Source organism: Salminus brasiliensis, chromosome 15 (assembly GCF_030463535.1).
Source record: "Salminus brasiliensis chromosome 15, fSalBra1.hap2, whole genome shotgun sequence".
In the NCBI taxonomy this organism is placed as follows: Eukaryota; Metazoa; Chordata; class Actinopteri; order Characiformes; family Bryconidae; genus Salminus; species Salminus brasiliensis.
The window spans coordinates 19561860-19580391 of record NC_132892.1 but is presented as its reverse complement, the minus strand read 5'-3'; the positions used below and the strand labels follow the sequence as shown (position 1 = coordinate 19580391).

The 18532-nt window shown below is 41.3% G+C and overlaps 1 protein-coding gene across 1 annotated transcript; it reads left to right on the top strand.

The window, feature by feature from the left end:
- The first annotated feature begins 355 nt into the window (after positions 1–355).
- Positions 356–11101, top strand: ednrba (endothelin receptor Ba). The gene is made up of 8 exons (XM_072656827.1): positions 356–546; positions 772–1759; positions 4017–4129; positions 4484–4688; positions 5495–5644; positions 6432–6565; positions 7216–7324; positions 7770–11101. The coding sequence occupies exons 2-8, from the start codon at positions 1358–1360 to the stop codon at positions 7905–7907; spliced, it is 1251 nt and encodes a 416-aa protein (XP_072512928.1). The 5' UTR covers positions 356–546; positions 772–1357; the 3' UTR covers positions 7908–11101.
- Positions 11102–18532: the final 7431 nt, after the last annotated feature.

The window sequence follows — 18532 nt, the reverse complement described above, 5'->3', positions numbered from 1 at the left end:
CACCAAGTGGGAGCCTGGGCTTTGAGGGATCACAAGTCAGGTCCTGATGCACCCTCGATACCACGGCGGAACGGGAACACATCCAGGTGTTCGGACTGTACTCGGCCAGATGTGAGCTTTTGAAGGGAGCAGTCGGGCTGCTTGGGCTGCAACTGCTGACGTTTCCTAGAACACAGAAACACAAGGACAGACAAGAACGCAGATTGAGAATCGGCCTTGGGTTCCCGGTCGGGGTGACTAGGCCGCACTACACCAACAACCACACTGCCCCACCACTGTAATCCGAGTAACCTTCTAAGTCGCTCTGCTGGACATCAGCTAAATGCCATAAATGCTGAACGTTCATATCCACATCAGCCCATCACGCCCCTATCAGTGGGGCAGTGTTGGGGCAGTGTTGGGGCAGTGGTGGCTCAGCGGTTAGAGCTCCGGGCTGTCGATAACAGGGTTGTGGGTTCGATTCCCGGGCTTGGCAAGCTGCCACTGTTGGGCCCTTTACCCTCTCTGCTCCCCGGGCGCTGGAGTTGGCTGCCCACCGCTCTGGAGGTGTGTGTGTACTCACTGCCCCTAACGTGTGTGAGTGTGTGTTCACTACCAGATGGGTTAAATGCGGAGGACACATTTCACTGTACAGTGTACCTTAGTTTCTTAAAGTACAGCATGAGTGTGAGCTCCCCAGTCAAAGCAGCTACATGTGTTTTGGTTGTTTTTTTTTTAAGTGAAGATAAGTCCTCATCCTCACCCTCTAATCTTCTTTGTAATGGTCAACAGGGTCATCCTGAAGCAAAATAATGAGCAATACCACCACAGCCCCACTGATTCATCCATTAACCTCTGATCACAAGAAGGCCATCAGCATGCGCGCCGCCTCCTCCGCAACCTCCTCCCCTTAGCACCCACTCTGCGGCCAGTCATGTGGGCTGCACCCTACCTCGAAGAAAGTAGCAAGCAAGCCCGCTTTTGGGAGGAGGGCTGGTCGACTGCAAGCCTGCAGACACACTTTCATCGCCGAGCTGTTCGCTTCATCGCAGCGCCTCAGCTTCTCGGCCGGTCGGCAGGGGCGGACGGATATGGGGCGCGTTCACGGCAGCCTGTTGAGTTGTGGGCAACTTTTGAGGGGGAAAGCGGTTTACCTGTGAGGAAAACGGCCAGGAATTCATGTTTTGACGAGGAGTTTGGACCAGACAGGAGGTATTTTTCCTTCAACAAGTGTTAGCAAATAAAGTAGCTCAAGTTTTACCCCAGAAAGTTTCTTCAGGCGCGCTCCCCAGTGCCGCGATGAGCAGGGTCGAGTAAGCGCTGCCTACTCCTCACTAAACTAGTACCAGCTCACTTCACATCGAGGGGGGGGGGCAAGATGAGGACCACCACCACATTCATCCTTTTCTCACTCGTTTTCTTGGCGGGACACTTCTTCTTCCTCGCCTGCGCTCAAGTGAGAGACTCCAGCAGCAGTCAGAGAGCCGAGGCTGACAGGGACAGGTTCATCCAGCGCAGCGGGAACGTGACCGCGCCTCGGCGGCCGCGGGTCCTGCCGCCCATGTGCACGGGCCCCACCGAGATCAGAGACACCTTCAAGTACATCAACACGGTGGTCTCCTGCCTCGTCTTCGTGGTGGGCATCATCGGCAACTCGACCCTGCTCAGGATCATTTACAAAAACAAGTGCATGCGCAACGGGCCCAACATACTGATCGCCAGTCTGGCCCTGGGGGACCTGCTGCACATTGTGATAGATATCCCCATCAACGTGTACAAGGTGGGTGGGCGCGCGCCACCGTCATGGGCACAAGTTAAGTGGTCCAGGAGTACCTCTGGTACCTCTGCCCCTCTGTAGCATGGTCCCAGCTTTTGGTCTCCATGATGACACACTGTAGTAGGCTTGCTATACAAGCCTCCAGCATATATATATATATATATATATATATATATATATATATATATATATATAAATAAACATATATAAATGTCTAGATTTTTAATATATATATATGTAATTTTCTAGATTTGTTTTTACCAAATATTTATTTATATATATATATATAATTTTCTAGATTTTTTACTATATATATATATATATATATATATATATATATATATATAATTTTCTAGATTTTTTACTATATATATATATAGAATATATATATATATGTAATTTTAGAATTGTAGATTTTTTTTATATATATAAGATTTTTTTTATATATATAATATTTTCTAGCTTTTTACCATATATATATATATATATATATATGGTAAAAAGCTAGAAATATATATATATATATATATGGTAAAAATCTAGAAATATATATATATATGGTAAAAATCTAGAAAAATTTGCCTCACATCAAGAAAGCCCAGCCCTGCTGAAAAAAAGAGAAAGGTTTCTGTTGGCTCCTAATGGTTTTGAAATGGTGTGTAGTGGTCAGTAATGGTATCGTTGGGTGATTTTACAATGTAAAGGATCTTAAATGGTATAACAGATGAGCTGTGACTAATTACAGACACATTTAATGTGTTTTTAACGGAATCTAAAGGTGTCTCACATAAAACTAGTTCTAATTTCCATTAGGGAGCAAAGGCATCAGTGCTTGTATTTGTGTATGTGTTTTAGCACATTAGAATAAGCTACAGTTATTTACAGGCCAAAATGGGTACGGCTGAGGGTTCACGATTTCACATTCACATGATGTTTCGCACAAAATGTAAATGAGTCTCCAAAATGGCATCTTTACTGGCTTTCAATGGAAGAATAGGAGTTTTTCTTTACATTTGTGTCAGCAATGGATTTTTTTTAAAAAATGCATTAGAACATATGGTCCTTTAAAAACGTTGGGTGCTGAATTTTGTGGAGCAGATGCAGGAAAGTGCTTCTTCTGACAGCTCTTCCATGAAGGTCATATTTGTGCTGGTGTTGCTGCACAGTAGAACAGTGCACCGCCACCCCAGAGTCTGCTAAATGTTCCTGAAGGTCTGTCGCAGTCTGATTCGCCTTTCTAGGAATCCTACAAGCAGTTCTCTAGGACGTTTTCAGTGTCTTCTAGACTTGACTTCCACTGTCATTTTAGGGTGTTTTATTTCTGTTGCATTATTCTGACGCAGTGTGAAGAACATCTGACAGACTCAAATTGTCAAAAAGTAATCACCTGGAGATTCAAGGTTGTTGCGTGTCAGTGATGACATGTAACTCACTGATGACATTAGAGTTGGAAGGTGGGAGGAGGTGGTGTATGACGTGAGCATCCTGGGGAGGGCCAGTCGAGCATTGCAGCTGCTTTAGATGGCATAGTTATTCCACAGTGCACATTGCATTGTTGCACTTATAGTAAATAATTAACTATTATCACTATTCAAATTGTCTATGTGTGTAGCTTTATCTTCAGCAGCTTAGGAGCAATATCCACATATGTTTCCAATATGCATTACGAAAGCATGAAATGCTCCCATATATGCGCAATTGCATAAGCACAGTAATTAATTACGTTAAAGGAGAGGTTTCATGCAAAGAAGTTTACAAAACTTTACAGAGAACTTTACAGTTAATAACACTGGGTTGTTTTTACTGCAATATTTCTCACAATACTGCATAGATATGTTATATATAATCTTTTGGAAATAGTTTTCACATAAGCAGCTGCAGATATTAGCAATGATATGTGCTGTTTTACATATTTGTGCTGGTGTTGCTGCACAGTAGAACAGTGCACCGCCACCCCAGAGTCTGCTAAATGTTCCTGAAGGTCTGTTGCAATCAGATAGAGGGCTTGATTTGCCTTTCTAGGAATCCTACAAGCAATTCTCTATAAAGTTTTCTGTGTCTTCTAGACTTGACTTCCACTGTTTCTGTTCACTTACTTCTCCAGCTTCGTGACCTTCAATTATTTACAATTTAAGAGTGCTAGAGAAGCTTAAAATGTGGGAAATGTTTTATCTTTATTACTTTATTCATTTTATGTTCTACCCACTTAAATACATACAGCAACAGATATTTTGACCTGAACACATAATCTCTTTTTCAGCTTCTGGCTGAAGACTGGCCCTTCGGCGTGGGACTCTGTAAACTGGTACCATTCGTTCAGAAGGCATCAGTTGGCATCACAGTGTTAAGCTTGTGTGCATTAAGCATAGACAGGTACTACACATTGGTTAATGTTCTGTTCAGCACTGTGTCACTGTGAGTGTTTTACATGTTCTGCAACTTTATCGACCAGATTGACATTATCCAGACACAACTCTGCATCTGCTGTAATGTCATGCTGCGTCCTGACGATTTCGGGCTGTTTACATTCTGTAATTTTGTGTTCTTTGTCCAAGAAGAGCATCAGCTGATAGTTTGGAAACCCTTGTGTTCAATAACAATCGAGCTGATATATGCCAAGCTAGTTGATATGCCAAGCATAACATTCTGAAGGCTTTGGAGAAGGAAAGCTTAGCTGAGTTGAAAACTTAATCTCCAGAAGCCAGACCCTCTGTCTGTTTTCCAAAGGTATCGCGCAGTAGCGTCCTGGAACCGCATCAAAGGTATTGGAGTGCCCAAGTGGACAGCCATCGAGATCACTCTGATATGGCTTCTCTCCATTGTCCTGGCAGTGCCAGAGGCCATTGCCTTTGACATGATCACTATGGACTACAAAGGAGAGCACCTCAGGATCTGCCTGCTGCATCCCATGCAAAAGAGTCAGTTCATGCAGGTGAGTGTGTGTGTGTGTGTGTGTATGTGTGTGTGAAGTGAAAGAAAAAACCTTGTGTGAGGCTTCAAGGCTTTGTGTCATCTTATATATCTTTTTGAGACTGAATGGCAGCTGGTCTACAGTGTTCTTGTAGGTTCAGAACCAGGTTTGAGAGATGGTGGACTAGAAGCTAATGCCATTGGTGTCAGTCGCATTTTTGCACACTGGTCTGAACAGGTGCTGTCCCAGTACAGTAGAGGGCATATAAGTATCACTTACTGTTATTATTCTTGGTATGGGACACAGCATTTTTTATTGAGGACGCATGGAAATGTTGTCTTTTGACGATTCTTCCATGAAGGCCCATGGAAGGATTTAGCAATCCTACATGCAGATGTCTCTGAAAGTTTTCTTAGTCTTCCCGACTTGACCAGCACCATTCCTGCTGTTAGGTAACAGATCTGTAAAGTGCAATTCAAGGTAATATGGACAGAGGGGTCACAAGTTCGAATCCCATCCGTGCTGCTATGCCATGAGTGATGAGGGATTGTTGTGCTCTCTCTGACCCCGGCTGCTGATGGCACAGCAGCACGGATGGGATTCGAACACAGTTCGAAAAGAGGAGGTGGCTGGCTTTGCATGTATCAGAGTGTCCTTATCCTCCTAGTGTCGGGAATTACAAACGGGGGGTTCGTATTTGGCAATACCAAATTGGGAGGGAAAAAAGGGAAAAAATAACAACAAAAAAATGTAATGTGCTCCTCTGTATAAGTCTGTATATGTCAAATATGACATTGTTTTAATGCGACGTGTTTGTTTGTTGTCAGTTTTATAAGTCAGCAAAGGACTGGTGGCTCTTCAGCTTTTACTTCTGTATGCCTCTGGCCTGCACTGCCATCTTCTACACCCTCATGACGTGTGAAATGCTAAGAAAGAAGAATGGTGTACAGATCGCTCTGAATGACCACCTGAAACAGGTCAGTGTATTAGACTATGAGTGTCTATAATCGTTGAATTTAGCACATTGCAGCCCTAAAGCCCCAGTAGGCACGTGCCAGTTCTATGCTACAGTGGTGCTGAAGGCAAACACAGTCTGGGACAAATGTCTTATACTTTGTAAATGTAGCATTATGATTCCCATGCTCTATGCTACACAAGTGCAAAATGAGTCCCTATGTTACTATGAAACTGGCTTTAGCAGTTGAGTCCTTATGCTACCAAACACTGGGCAAATAGGTGAATGTTTCTCTGAACTTTTAGGGGTGAAAATCTCTGATCTCTCAATGATTAAAAATGGGTGGTTCATGGCGGGCCCACCATAGGGTCATGGTCATGGTCGTCATAGCGACCGCCCCTAGCAGAGTTGTTCACAAAGCTGGAAGCAGCGTGAATTTAGCCAATTAATGATCAAGCCCACAATTATTTCACTTTCTTCTGTAGATATGAACCAGCCTTAGGTCTGATTATGATTCTATAAGAGATTCAGTTCGGTACATCATGCAATCTCAGATTTCACTGTAGTTTGGCTCAGTTAGACTTGATGAGTTTGGTACAATTCAGAATTTATATACTCTGTCTATATATATATATATATATATATATATATATATATATATATATATATATATATACTTTGACGCAGAGTTTTGCTTTTTCTAAGATGCTAGCATCCCAAAATCGGTGCAGTATGGTTGCATCATATCAGCGTTTCCTGCAATTTTACACCAGTTTCTTATCCAGACTTTATCCTGCTTTGCTCCACAGAGACGTGAGGTGGCCAAGACCGTGTTCTGTCTGGTGCTGGTGTTTGCTCTCTGCTGGCTGCCTCTGCACCTGAGCCGTATCCTCAAGCTGACTATTTATAATGAGGAAGATCCCAACCGCTGTGAACTCCTGAGGTAAAAATATGTGCATACCCTCCTGCCATGTTTAGAACTTCGGTGGTCTGTTTTGTTGTGGTGTTCAGTCAGAGCTCACCTGCTAATTATCTCTTTATATTTAAATAGACTGAAGAATTTCAGAGATAGAATATTAGAACGATACAGTGTTATAAACAAGAGAGGCAACAGACAGGCAGCCCTCATGCATCAAACATCAAAGTGCATCTGTGTATACAAATACACTACATGTCCAAATGTTTGTGAACACCCGTACTTTAGGTTGCACCCATTGCTGGCACACAGCTTGCCTAGTCCCTGTAATGAAGTATTGGCAACTCTCTGGAGCAGGTAAATATGTACCTAGTGGTACCATGCCTAATACCAGGTGTGGGTTAGAGGGGTAAAGAAGCTCTCCAGGATTGAGCTGTGGAGCAGTGGAACTGTATTCTCTGGAATGATGGATGGTGCTCCATGCAATACTTTTGGGACGAGTTGGGGAGTTAGAGATGATGAGGTGTGGTGGTGACGGATCCTCACAGAAGTGCTAAAAAGCAGGATTCACTCTTTTTAATAACCTTGATTTGATTTCAGAAGACACACTAAATGAGCAGGTGTCCCAATATTTTTGTCCATATAGTGTATGATCATTTTATTTTATTTACCTCCAGCTTTTTCCTGGTCCTTGACTACATTGGGATCAACATGGCATCAGTGAACTCTTGCATCAACCCAATTGCTTTATACATGGTCAGCAAGCGCTTCAAGAGCTGCTTCAGGGTAAGAAGATGTGTGGTTTCATCATAAGCCTTTTTATAGGGTCTGTTCTGTTAAGTAAGTTAACCAGTGCAAGTCACAAGCCACTATTCTGGGTGCTGACAGAAAAAGCAAGGCCTTTTATAATTTTTATTTTTTAATTTTTTGTTTAATTTTTAATTATCTAACAAATTGGTTGTGACTACTCGGGCAATGTTGGTGATTAATATCTGGCAAGGCAAAACTGGATGGCATTAAAATAGCGTCTTAAAAATAAGGATCTCTTTCTTATGCTTGACTAGCCCAAATCCATTTAGTCCTTCATATGAAGGGTCCTTTTCTTCTTTTAATTCAAGTCCAGTCAGTCCAGTTTCTTTATGGTCTTCTGCAGTTTTTTTTTTCTATTTGCATTGTCCCTCCAGCATTTGATCTGATGCAAAGCTTCCCTCTCTCCATTCTCTGTGTCTAGTCTTGCCTGTGTTGCTGGTGCCTGCCTCCTGAGATGCTAGCCATGGACGAGAAGCAGTCCTGCATGAAGCTGAAAATGACGGATCGAGGATCTGAGCAAAGCAACAGCCGAAGCTCGAACAAGTACACGTCCACTTAGGCGCTGGACTGGAAGCAGAAGTTTTGTGAAACTAGTTTTAGACATAAAGGGCAGATTTCCCCAACCCAGATTAAATCTAAACTAATAAAGAATCCATCATATCAATTTTGTCTAAAACTAGGCTTAATCCATGACTGGAAAATTGGACCCAAGTGTTTCAACTTACAGTTGTTGGAGGCTCTGGTCTGCAGATTGTTACTAGTATTGATGATACAGTAAGCCTGTCACGACATTATTTTTGGACGATATACTGTCCAGGATAAAACTGCAATAAATTATATTATTGCCAATTTAAGACCATTTTATGACACTGATATAATGACAATATAATAGCATAACAATGCAGTTACACCATTTTAAAGAACAATTGACCATTGAAAATTAGGAATCACACAAAAAAATATATATATTATATATATATTTTAAAAGCAACCCCAAACAAAGTCAGCATAATGGTACATTCACATTATTGGGCTCTCCTCAGATCACAGAACTCACTGATCAGAACAGATTTCAGTTTTTGGGTCACGGATTAGATCATTTTTCAGTTCAACAAAACGAAAGAACCAGAGTGATGTCTCCTCAGATGTGTGGCCATGCTGGATTTATCACCATTGTCATTTAATGATGGTGTTTGCTAGCTCTGCTGTATTTGGCTGAGCAATGGACTCTCAGTGTGTAGCTAGTGTTCTGATGCTGTACTAGGCTGAGTGATGGACTCTCAGTGTGTAGCCGGTCTTTACTCTGCTTCCCCAAGAGGCTTGTTAATTTTACACATCTTACAGTAGCTTTGGCTCAGTTGGAGTCATATATGGTAAAAAACTGAACTCGTGGTGAAACACATGATGGATCTGCGACGCCTGTTTTACTACAGGCACAAAACACACACACGTCACAAAGCAAAAGATACAAGGTTTCTGTATTTCTTGCATTGGAATACAAGTCACAAATGTCGGCGTGCAGCTCGAATAAACGCTGTGAAAGACGACAGCAGCAGTAAAACTCTATTCTACACTATTACGGTTAAACTTTGGCAGTAAATCCGTGGTTGACGTGTGCCGAGCCGTACCTTTGGCAGTCTGCTCTGTGTATAGGCAGGCCACATTATTGATGTATCGATCACTGCACTGCTGACCTCTTTTCCCACACAATAGATGTGACGAGATAACAGAACAGCGTGACTGGTTAAACTATGCGCAATGAAAACAATGGGCAATATCGAGGACTGCAAATATGATCATGGTCATGTCCATAAATTGAACGATAAGTCAAGGACAGGCCTATGATACAATGATACAGCATGTTATTGACACAGGATTGGTGTCTATGGTCCTACTGGGCCACAAAAGATGGAAATAGCAGTAGATGCTAATGATGGTCCACAATTCCATACTGCGGACTAAATCACTTGTCCTTTAACATCGACAGCTTTAAAAACCCAATAAATAATAAAAATAGGATGTAAAATCATAGGAATGTTATAATTGGTAATTTTACCAAATTTTACCAAACCAGGATTTCTCAGCTTAGCCACTTTTAATGAACCCCAAAGTCAACTTTGGGAACTTTGGGCTTAAGTTATCTGGCTAATTATTATTATTATTATTAATATTATTATTATTATTATTTTATTTCTTTTTTTCTTTTTTTTTTCTCCACTGTTTGTAAATAGATTCTCTGCTTTTTAATCATAATTGTACCATTATCAAATCAAATTATGGTAACATTTGAGAATTTCACGATGCACTGAACAATCTGCAGTCGAATTAAAATCTAACTATAAAGTTGTAAAGTCTGAGATTTTACACCCTGTTGGTTCCATGGTAGGCAAGTATGTAGTTTTCATGTAGGCTTGATCAGTGAATTCTTCACCACCAGACACAACACAAGTTAGATTCAAGACCGTTTTTTCTTATGTGCTGAATGCTAGCATGTATTGTGCCTCGTAGTGCATATAAAGGCCAAAGAAGGATTACCCAAATGTACTGATGCAATTACGTTAAACGTTCATCCGCACTTAAAGGCCTCGAGCAACAATGCCTGGTTTGTTCTTCTCCAGTGATGACTTCTCTGTAGGATATTCCAAAGGTTTAGAGACAATGACCTTTATTCTTTTGCTCCTTTCTCTCCACATAATGATATTTACTGAGTTAGAGGATTTCTCAGAAATTCACTAAAGGGGCTGAATGTTCAACTGTAAGTTACCAATGCCTGTAAATTACATGCCATCAGGACAGTGGAGTTGCTGCAAATCACACTGCTGATTCAAACCCGATACAACCTCTTTCAAATGGGTCAAAACATACTATTTTCTTCTTTTCTTCCAATAACAACTTTGTGTGCTGGTTGGAATGAATACAGTCCTTAACTGTCCAGTGCATAACAAGCTCTTGTTTAATTGAATTCTGTTGAATTATGTGTTATAAGGCAAATGCATTTTTTACTTTAAATATACAATAATGCAGACATTCATCTCAGTGTTATGGTAGAATGGCTGGCAATGCTGTAAGCATATGTTTGCAGGCTGGCAATAGTAAGAATACTAGCTCAAGACGGTTGTGCCTTTAATTCGCATTATATCACTTTCTGTATTACATGTTGATTCTGCTTCCCTTATTGCAAGCCAGGATTTCCTCAGTACACTACTGTACATGCCTTGCCTGTACATAGCCTGTACTTAGCATTGCCAGGATGTGCCTTTTCGTGTTAGTGATAACTTCAGTATCCTGCATTTGAAACAGACAGTTATTTTTTTATAAATATTCTCTTTGTATCAGCTTGGTCATATTATTTGCCATATTATATGCCTTTCGATATTAATATTGAACACCTCTGAACTGATTATAACTCTTGTCAGCTGAAGGCCTCACTGTTGATGTATATATATATATGTATCTATCGTATACAAGCCAGCTGTTTTGTATTCACCATGTGTTGTTTTTGTTTTGAAACAGCCTAATTCTGAAGCACAGGTTTATTCTTGTTGTCCAAAAAATGTTGTTTTTTTTTCATTTTTCTATATTATTTGAACACAGCAGCTCTCATTTATCTCGTGTGAACATGTCAGAATGAATGGACCAATAGAAATGCTCCAAAGTTACGTGGAATAAAATCTCCATACATTAACTTACATGGAAAATTGTTGATGAATATTTTTGCCTTCTTGTAGAAATATAAAAAATCTCAATCAGTAATGTGGCCTGTGCAGATGTTTGGGCACCTTACAAAGTCAGTTCTTGTATTTGGACCCCCCCTCCTTTTCATTGCAGAACAGTGGGACAGTTGCATGGATAGTTTGTTTAAGGTTCATTTACAAATTTTCTGTGATGTTTAGTTCTTTCTTCCATCGACCTATGCAATCGCCAGTGGCACTGGCAGCAATATAACCCCAAAACATGATATATCCGCCCCTATGCATCACAGTTGGCATGGCTTTCCTTAGCTGATTGTAACCAATACGTTCTATGTAGACTTCATCAGTCCACAGCCTTTGTTTTCAGCGCTCATCTGGATGAGTTTTGTGACAAGGTTTCCTTCATAAGACTTTCTCTCAAGATGTTTGTTTGGATACTGGAACGGTGCACCACCCTTACATCTTTAGCACAGGTTCTTGGCAGTTATATGGAGATTTTGATTTGCCTGTCTTGCCAGCACATGAGCAGCTCCCTCAGTTTTCTTAAGTCTTATAGATATTAGCTTGACTTCCACAGTTCCCCTTAACCTTAACAACATTTCACACTGTAAAAAACACAAGCCTGAAAAGGTTAAGCTATCCTCTTATAGCCTTCCCCTGCCTGCTGGGCATTCAGTACTTTCATTTCAGATCTGCTTTCAGGGAGTTGCTCAGAGGAGTTTAAAGAATTGATATTTGATTCAGCTGACAGTTCCTGACAATGGGTTACGTGCGTCATCCCGGATTGGCTCATCAAGGTCTGAGGCCTTTCTTAGGCGATTCGTAGGGTGCCAAAACAAAATGTGTCAACAGTCAAGGTGCCCAAGCATTTGAATATGATTGTATTTGGGTTTTTTTTTTTAACAGAGACAAAACAGTATTAGCATTTATCAAATCTGAATAGACCCTGGTGTTTAATCTGTGGTAAATTCATAGAGGACTTTGCACAGATATGACAAAACTGGGTCAGAGAGAAAGAACCCCCATGTGTTTTCAAGTTGGCAGTGATCAAATCACTGGACCTTGTTGAAACCCATGTAGCCCACTTCACTCGCTTACTTATGGACTCAAATTGAGGTAATAAACTTTTTTTGAGCCAGCTTTCAGACCCTACAGTGATGCTTCAGAAAGCATACTGGAGCAAGCCTACCTGTTGATTTATGGCCATTTGAACTTGTGTCTCACGAATAATGAGCGTTTGAACTGAATGGTCAGTTGTGCAGAACTGGGTTACAGACTGAAAAATGCACAGATGCTTTATGTAAGGCACACCGTGACCGATTTAGGGTTATACAGCGCTGCTGTGCCAGAAGTGGGCTAATCAATCTTTATCACACTTATTGGCTTTAACTGTGCCCTGCCTTTTGCGGAGGTCACATGATTTACAGGAGCGTTACTGATGGCCATCATGTGAGAGACTGTGAGTACACTGCCTTCTCTTATGACTTGCTAACGTCTTTCCCTTCCTCTAAGTGATCATCACGCATGCCGCATTAATGCCATGAAAGGTCCCCTCTGTGTTTTCCAGGGCTGGAGTTCACCCCCCTCGTGGGCCCTCCCTCCGGGGCTGTAAAATCGACAACAACAGCACCACTGACCGCCAGCGAATCGAGCCTCCACCATCACAGCATCTTGCCCTCAACCTGCTGTGACCTATCATCTCTGGCTCTGGCCGTGGCTCTAGGCCTTAAAACGTTAGTTTGAAGCAGACATTTCATCTCGCCTCTTGTCGATCAGCTACAACGCACTTGCTGTCTTTAAGAAACAGTCTGACGAAAAATCAAAGCAACGTGATTTATGACTTACCCCAGATGCATTCGATTCTCTAAGCCTTGTTAGATATCTGACATGAGCTTCTTTAGTTGATAATGGGAGATGCTAAGCTAATGTGACTAGAAAGACAATCAATACACATCAAATACACATCAAAATCAATTACTGATTTGCTTCAAAAATCTATTGAAAAGTTATGTAAACAGGTTTTTAAAAAATGCATGAATATCAAATTACATTTTAATTTTATTTTAATACCTAATTTCATATTTAAGCTAAACTAGAACTACATTATCATTCAAGATTCTTACGTTTACATTTACATTCACAGCATTTAGGTGACGCTCTTATCCAGAGCGACTTACCAGGTTACTCATATTACAGAGGTGGGCCAATGTAGTGTTGGGAGTCTTGCCCAAGGACTCTTATTGGTGTAGCGCTGCATAGTCACCCAGACCAGGAATCAAACCCCGGCAGGTAGTGTTGATATCCGTTGTACCACACCAACCACATCCTGCTTGTAGTACTATTCCGCTTTCAAACTCCCAATTGCGCACTACACACTAATAATATAAGGCAGCCTATAGACTATATACTAATCTTAATAGTGTGGGTTATCAGCTCAGTACACAATGCTGGGTTATCAAAAAATGACTGCAAAACACCACATGGAGCCTGCAAGCCAGTCCTCAATGCATGGGGGGATGAATGGAGCTTAACGGCTAAATGGCAAATGGGTTTTGGGCAATAGAGACGCTAGCATTACTGCTACTGAGTGCTGACTGCTTGGCATAACACCTTTGTTTGGTGGTAACTATGGCCAGCTAAAGCTGATGTTTAATGCAACTACCTTTGTAGTGTTAAGTGTGTACATTATTACAATAATAAATATTATATTATTATATTAAGATTTCTTAAATCAGTGTATAGCTCCGTCTGCGCAGGGCGGCTGCCGCGAAGCGATTCATATCACTGACACCATCGTTACATTTACATTTAAGGTATTTAGCTGACGCTCTTATCCAGAGCTACATACAACAGCGCTTCACGGTTTACTCAGAAAATACCCTTAGCTAGACTGTAGAGGCTGGGATCCAAAATATACCTCTAAGCATCTAAGAAACACAACTACATACAACGATCATATGGATACCACAGTACGCTACACTTTGCCCAAGACAGCAAGTGACTCTGGATGCCTGGAGACTGGATGCTTGTCTTCCGTGGATCTTAAAGGATGGTGGGTCAAGCCAGGTCAAGCCCTTCGAGCTTAAGTACAAATAATAATGGCACTTTTAGGTATTTTATGGCACTTTAAGTCTTATAACTGAAGTTGAAAAGCTTTAAAACTTAGGTCTGTGGTGCGGAAACATTTGTGTTGAAGAAATTGAGGGAATGATCAAACATTTTGTTCAAATGCTCCATATGAACCTATTCATTTTGGACTCGCTCGGGAGCGCCCTCTAGTGTCAGACAAACCCGAAAGACCTTCTCAAGTGGTAATTCTCCTCTCTACAAGTTGTCTGACTGCACTTGCATCCGCCATTTTTTCTCATTTTTTCCAAATGTGAGAAGCTCCTACCCTTTCCGTTGCGCTTTGCATTGTGGGACAGTAATGTTCATGGAAACCGAACTCAAAATCCCACCAGTTCTAAGTCTGCACTGTGGATACTTAAGTGTACTTAACTTTAACAGTTACCTATGTTACAGACTTATTCAAAAACTAGCCAGTATGCAATTGGGACACACCCGATATGTTTTCAAATGGCTGCCCCACCAAGCTCATTTCCGCTTTAAAATAGTCACAGAGTGTTTTAAACCACCAAAAGGTAAAGGTAAAGGTGCACGTATTTGTCACTGTACAGTGTGCACTGCACAGCGAAATGTGTCCTCCGCATTTAACCCATCTGTGGTAGTGAACACACACACACTCACACACACACTAGTGAACTAGGGGCAGTGAGTACACACACACACCCAGAGTGGTGGGCAGCCAACTCCAGCGCCCGGGGAGCAGAGAGGGTAAAGGGCCTTGCTCAAGGGCCCAACAGTGGCAGCTTGCCAAGCCCAGGAATCGAACCCACAACCTTGTTATCGACAGCCCGGCGCTCTAACCGATGAGCACCACTGCCCACAAAATAAATATGTAGCATATTTATGCAGACGAGACAGTCAGTCTAATGCCGCGTTCACATACTATCAGAATTCCGGTAAATACAAATTCCCGAACTGGACTTTGCACATGAACACCCCCTCAAATTCTAGTGGGAAACTCTTGAGTTCATTCCCGAGTTGAGGTGACCTTCAACCTTTCAAAATGATGGAGAGGAAGACAGAATTAGTATTGGATGCTACATATTGTTCTTTATTTTTAACAGAGCAGCTGCTGTTAATCGCCATATTTAATATCGCTCCGACAACAAAGCACTTGAATGTGACGTGCTGGTAATTCTAGCACTTGAACGAAGTCCAGTGTTTTTTGGCAACATTAGTCTAGCATCTTCCATTCTAAACTAAAGAAGTAAACATGGCTCAGATGATGGATCCTGAGTTTTGTGCCGGAGCTGTAAAGCTAATGTTGCTAATATATACTGGATGTTCATTAGTATCCCTCAGGATTTAAGTACTTTTTAAGTAATATGAAGCAGTTTTGTTGTATTTCTATAGAATATTGTATGTATTCTATACATATGTATTCTATAAGCTTCTATTACCTGTTAGCTATCTTCCCTCAGCCTTTTAGTTCCACTAGAAAACTAAAAAAGCAAACTCTGGACACCAAACATATATGGACACTTGGCTGACTGGCTCTATTTGGTCACTTAAAAAAATGCCTAACCACATTCATTTCCAAAGATATTTGGCTACAGAAATGGACGAGGAAATGGTGGTTTAATGAAGTATTTAAAAGCTGTCTTTTTTTTAAAATCAATGCTTACATTAATATTTTTCTATGAACAAATACTGTAGATACATCTATAAAGATTTATTGGAAACAGTGTGCATGCACCACTGAGAATTCACATTATACTCAAACGCCCTGCAAAGTAAACATTCTCTTTAGGCACTTTTTCTCCCCTTCTGCCTCTCAGAAATGTTAAAAATTCAAATAGCACGGAGCATTTCGGCTTCAAAGGAGCTTCTTGGATGAGAATCCTCTGTTGCGTTCTCTGCTTACCCTCTTGGTGGAGAGCACCCCACAGAAATAGTTGGCATGAATGCTTGGAAAAGCATCCAGATCTCAGGGGTTTGGAGAATTGTTATCTACTCCAAACCACAGATTTCCCCATTTGATAAATCCACCCCATGTGTAACCACACAAGCTACAGCTTAGACAACTGTCTAACGTTGTACCTCAAGCCATCAGTAATACTACATAGGCTAGTCTATTCTATGACAGTGGCATAACTGCGATCGGTGTAGTTGGGTCAACTGCATTAGGATCTATAGTAGAGGGGCCTGTGATGACTGGCTTATGCGATAGTACATAACCCCTTTTATTTAATGTACTTTAAAGGAAGCTTTATTGCATCTTTAGTAAAAGTTCTATACAGAAAGTGATTATTTGACGACTCAAAGAATCATTTGGGTGCTGAAAAAGGGTTTATTGGTTTGAGGTGAGGTTTTTAAGATAATACTATGGACTGAAACTCCTACTCTTCAAATATATACAACTTGATCTCTACAAGATCCATAAACAAGCAACCATGCATACCCACCCCACATGCTCATGTGAGGCTCACATAGGTGGAACATAGGCTAGGTGGGTTCCAGGTGGGCTTGGGCTTTGAGTGGGTTTGTACAGATGTTTTTACTGGGACCTAATTGGGTTTCCCAAATGGGCACCATCGTTACAGCCCACCGTAATCTCACATGGGTCCCATCTAGGCCTTATTTGCAGAGTACAACCCAGATGGGGCCCCATGTTTAACCCCTACTGGTCCAACCACTTCCCCCGAGTAGGCATCCATATGTGGGGTCAACGAGGAACCCAAGGACAAAGCGTTCTGGTTCCCAGTTGGGTCGCCCATACAGGCCCCGCACGGACATGTTAGCTGTAACCATTGCTTATACTAAGGAACCCTTGAAGAAACCCTATTTAAGACTGTACATTAGCGCACTAACCTGCACTAATCAGTCTTTTTTTTTAAAGAATTCAGTATACTTTTCATTACTTCCGAGATAATCTGATGCCAAAACACCACATCTGTAGCATGTCATTATCTGACGTGCCTCCAAGGCCAAACTCTAGTCAATACGAATTCCAGTAATGGCGTGAAAATGCTGTTTGACAGCATGTCTATGGTTCTGCTGAGACGTCCCCAATCAACACATGGGCCACCGTGGTATAACATCCCAGAGTCAATAAAAAATGATAAGTGCTGATTGCGTTATCCTGGTTGAATGGTGTTTTCCTTGCACAGTTCAGCAATGCAATTTGGACTGACAGCCCGCAGGAGAAAGTTCACCAAGTTACATCTGGCTCACGTTACACTAACATTTGGAGAGGAGAGCAAAAATGGGCCCGCACATACTTTTGGCTTAGCTGTTCAAACACTTTGGGAGAAAAATAAATGTTGAAATAATCAAAAGCTCAGTGCTGGGAAGCTGAAAGAGAGCCAGAGGAAGGTATGAGGGGTCCATGCGCCGTCCCTATCTCTGTTTGCCAAACGGAGGCATAGAAAGAAATTAGATGGCATTTCTTTCTCAGTGTTTTGTCATGTAAACATATGGACAGGCTGCAGTGTTGTAGACTCTTCATCCACTTACACTTCCCAATATGAAAGTGAAATAAATTGTTATACAGTTGTTTGCAGACATTTAGTTAACCACCCCTGGCTAAAATACACATTTTCTAAACACATTTTTCTATACATGAAAAATATATTCTCAAAAAAAAAAAAAAAAAAAAAATATATATATATATATATATATTGAATGCACAGTTCTTTTATCTTGATTAATTAAACAAATAATAAAAAATAGTACTTGTGCTTGGTGCAAAAATGTGGCCATCCTTCCAGTTTTAAAGCCTTAGATCATATCTACTTGTTAGACCTTCGTCTGGACTAATTACACAGGCCAAGTTGTTTGAATTGTTAATAAGAACTGTCAGCTGATGAGGATTACATTTTTCTTCAACTCTTTGATTCTTAATACCTTAATATTCATTAAAACAACCATGGGCCCCTCTAAGGCTACGTGAACACAGCGGGTAAAGTAGCCCAAATACGTATTAATATGTGAACATTCGTCAGAACAGTCCACGCTACTAAAAGAACAGTGCTTGGGAAGCGCAGGAAGCTTCAGTTTCATCTTTGGCAGCATCACAGGAGGTATCAAGGAGTTCCAGTGGCTGACAGCTGAGCTAATCACTGAGAATGCATTGAAGCTCGCTGTAGAAAGAAGGTGTTATTCAGCCACAGTCACTTCTTTAGTTTGCATCCTTGGTTTAAACTTAATTTTTAAGCTTTTTATTTTTCTTTGACTCTGCAGCAGCGTCCTCCTGTGGCTGCGTTTGGACATTTCTTTAGGAATTGCTTCAAACATGGAGCGGTTGTTGCGATATGTGCTGGTCTGTGACCTCGTCATCCCGCCACAGCATCGTTCATTTTCCCTTCTTCTTAGCGCACATTCAAGACTAATGTTGAGTTGGACTGATGAGTCTCACTGCCACGCA

Bases quoted from the DNA above. Each gene is read 5' to 3' on its own strand.
- ednrba (XM_072656827.1), top strand. From the start codon at position 1,358: ATGAGGACCACCACCACATTCATCCTTTTCTCACTCGTTTTCTTGGCG. The intron at 4,689-5,494 runs GTGAGTGTGTGT...GTTTGTTGTCAG, and splicing joins AAAAGAGTCAGTTCATGCAG to TTTTATAAGTCAGCAAAGGA. The intron at 7,325-7,769 runs GTAAGAAGATGT...CTCTGTGTCTAG, and splicing joins GCTTCAAGAGCTGCTTCAGG to TCTTGCCTGTGTTGCTGGTG.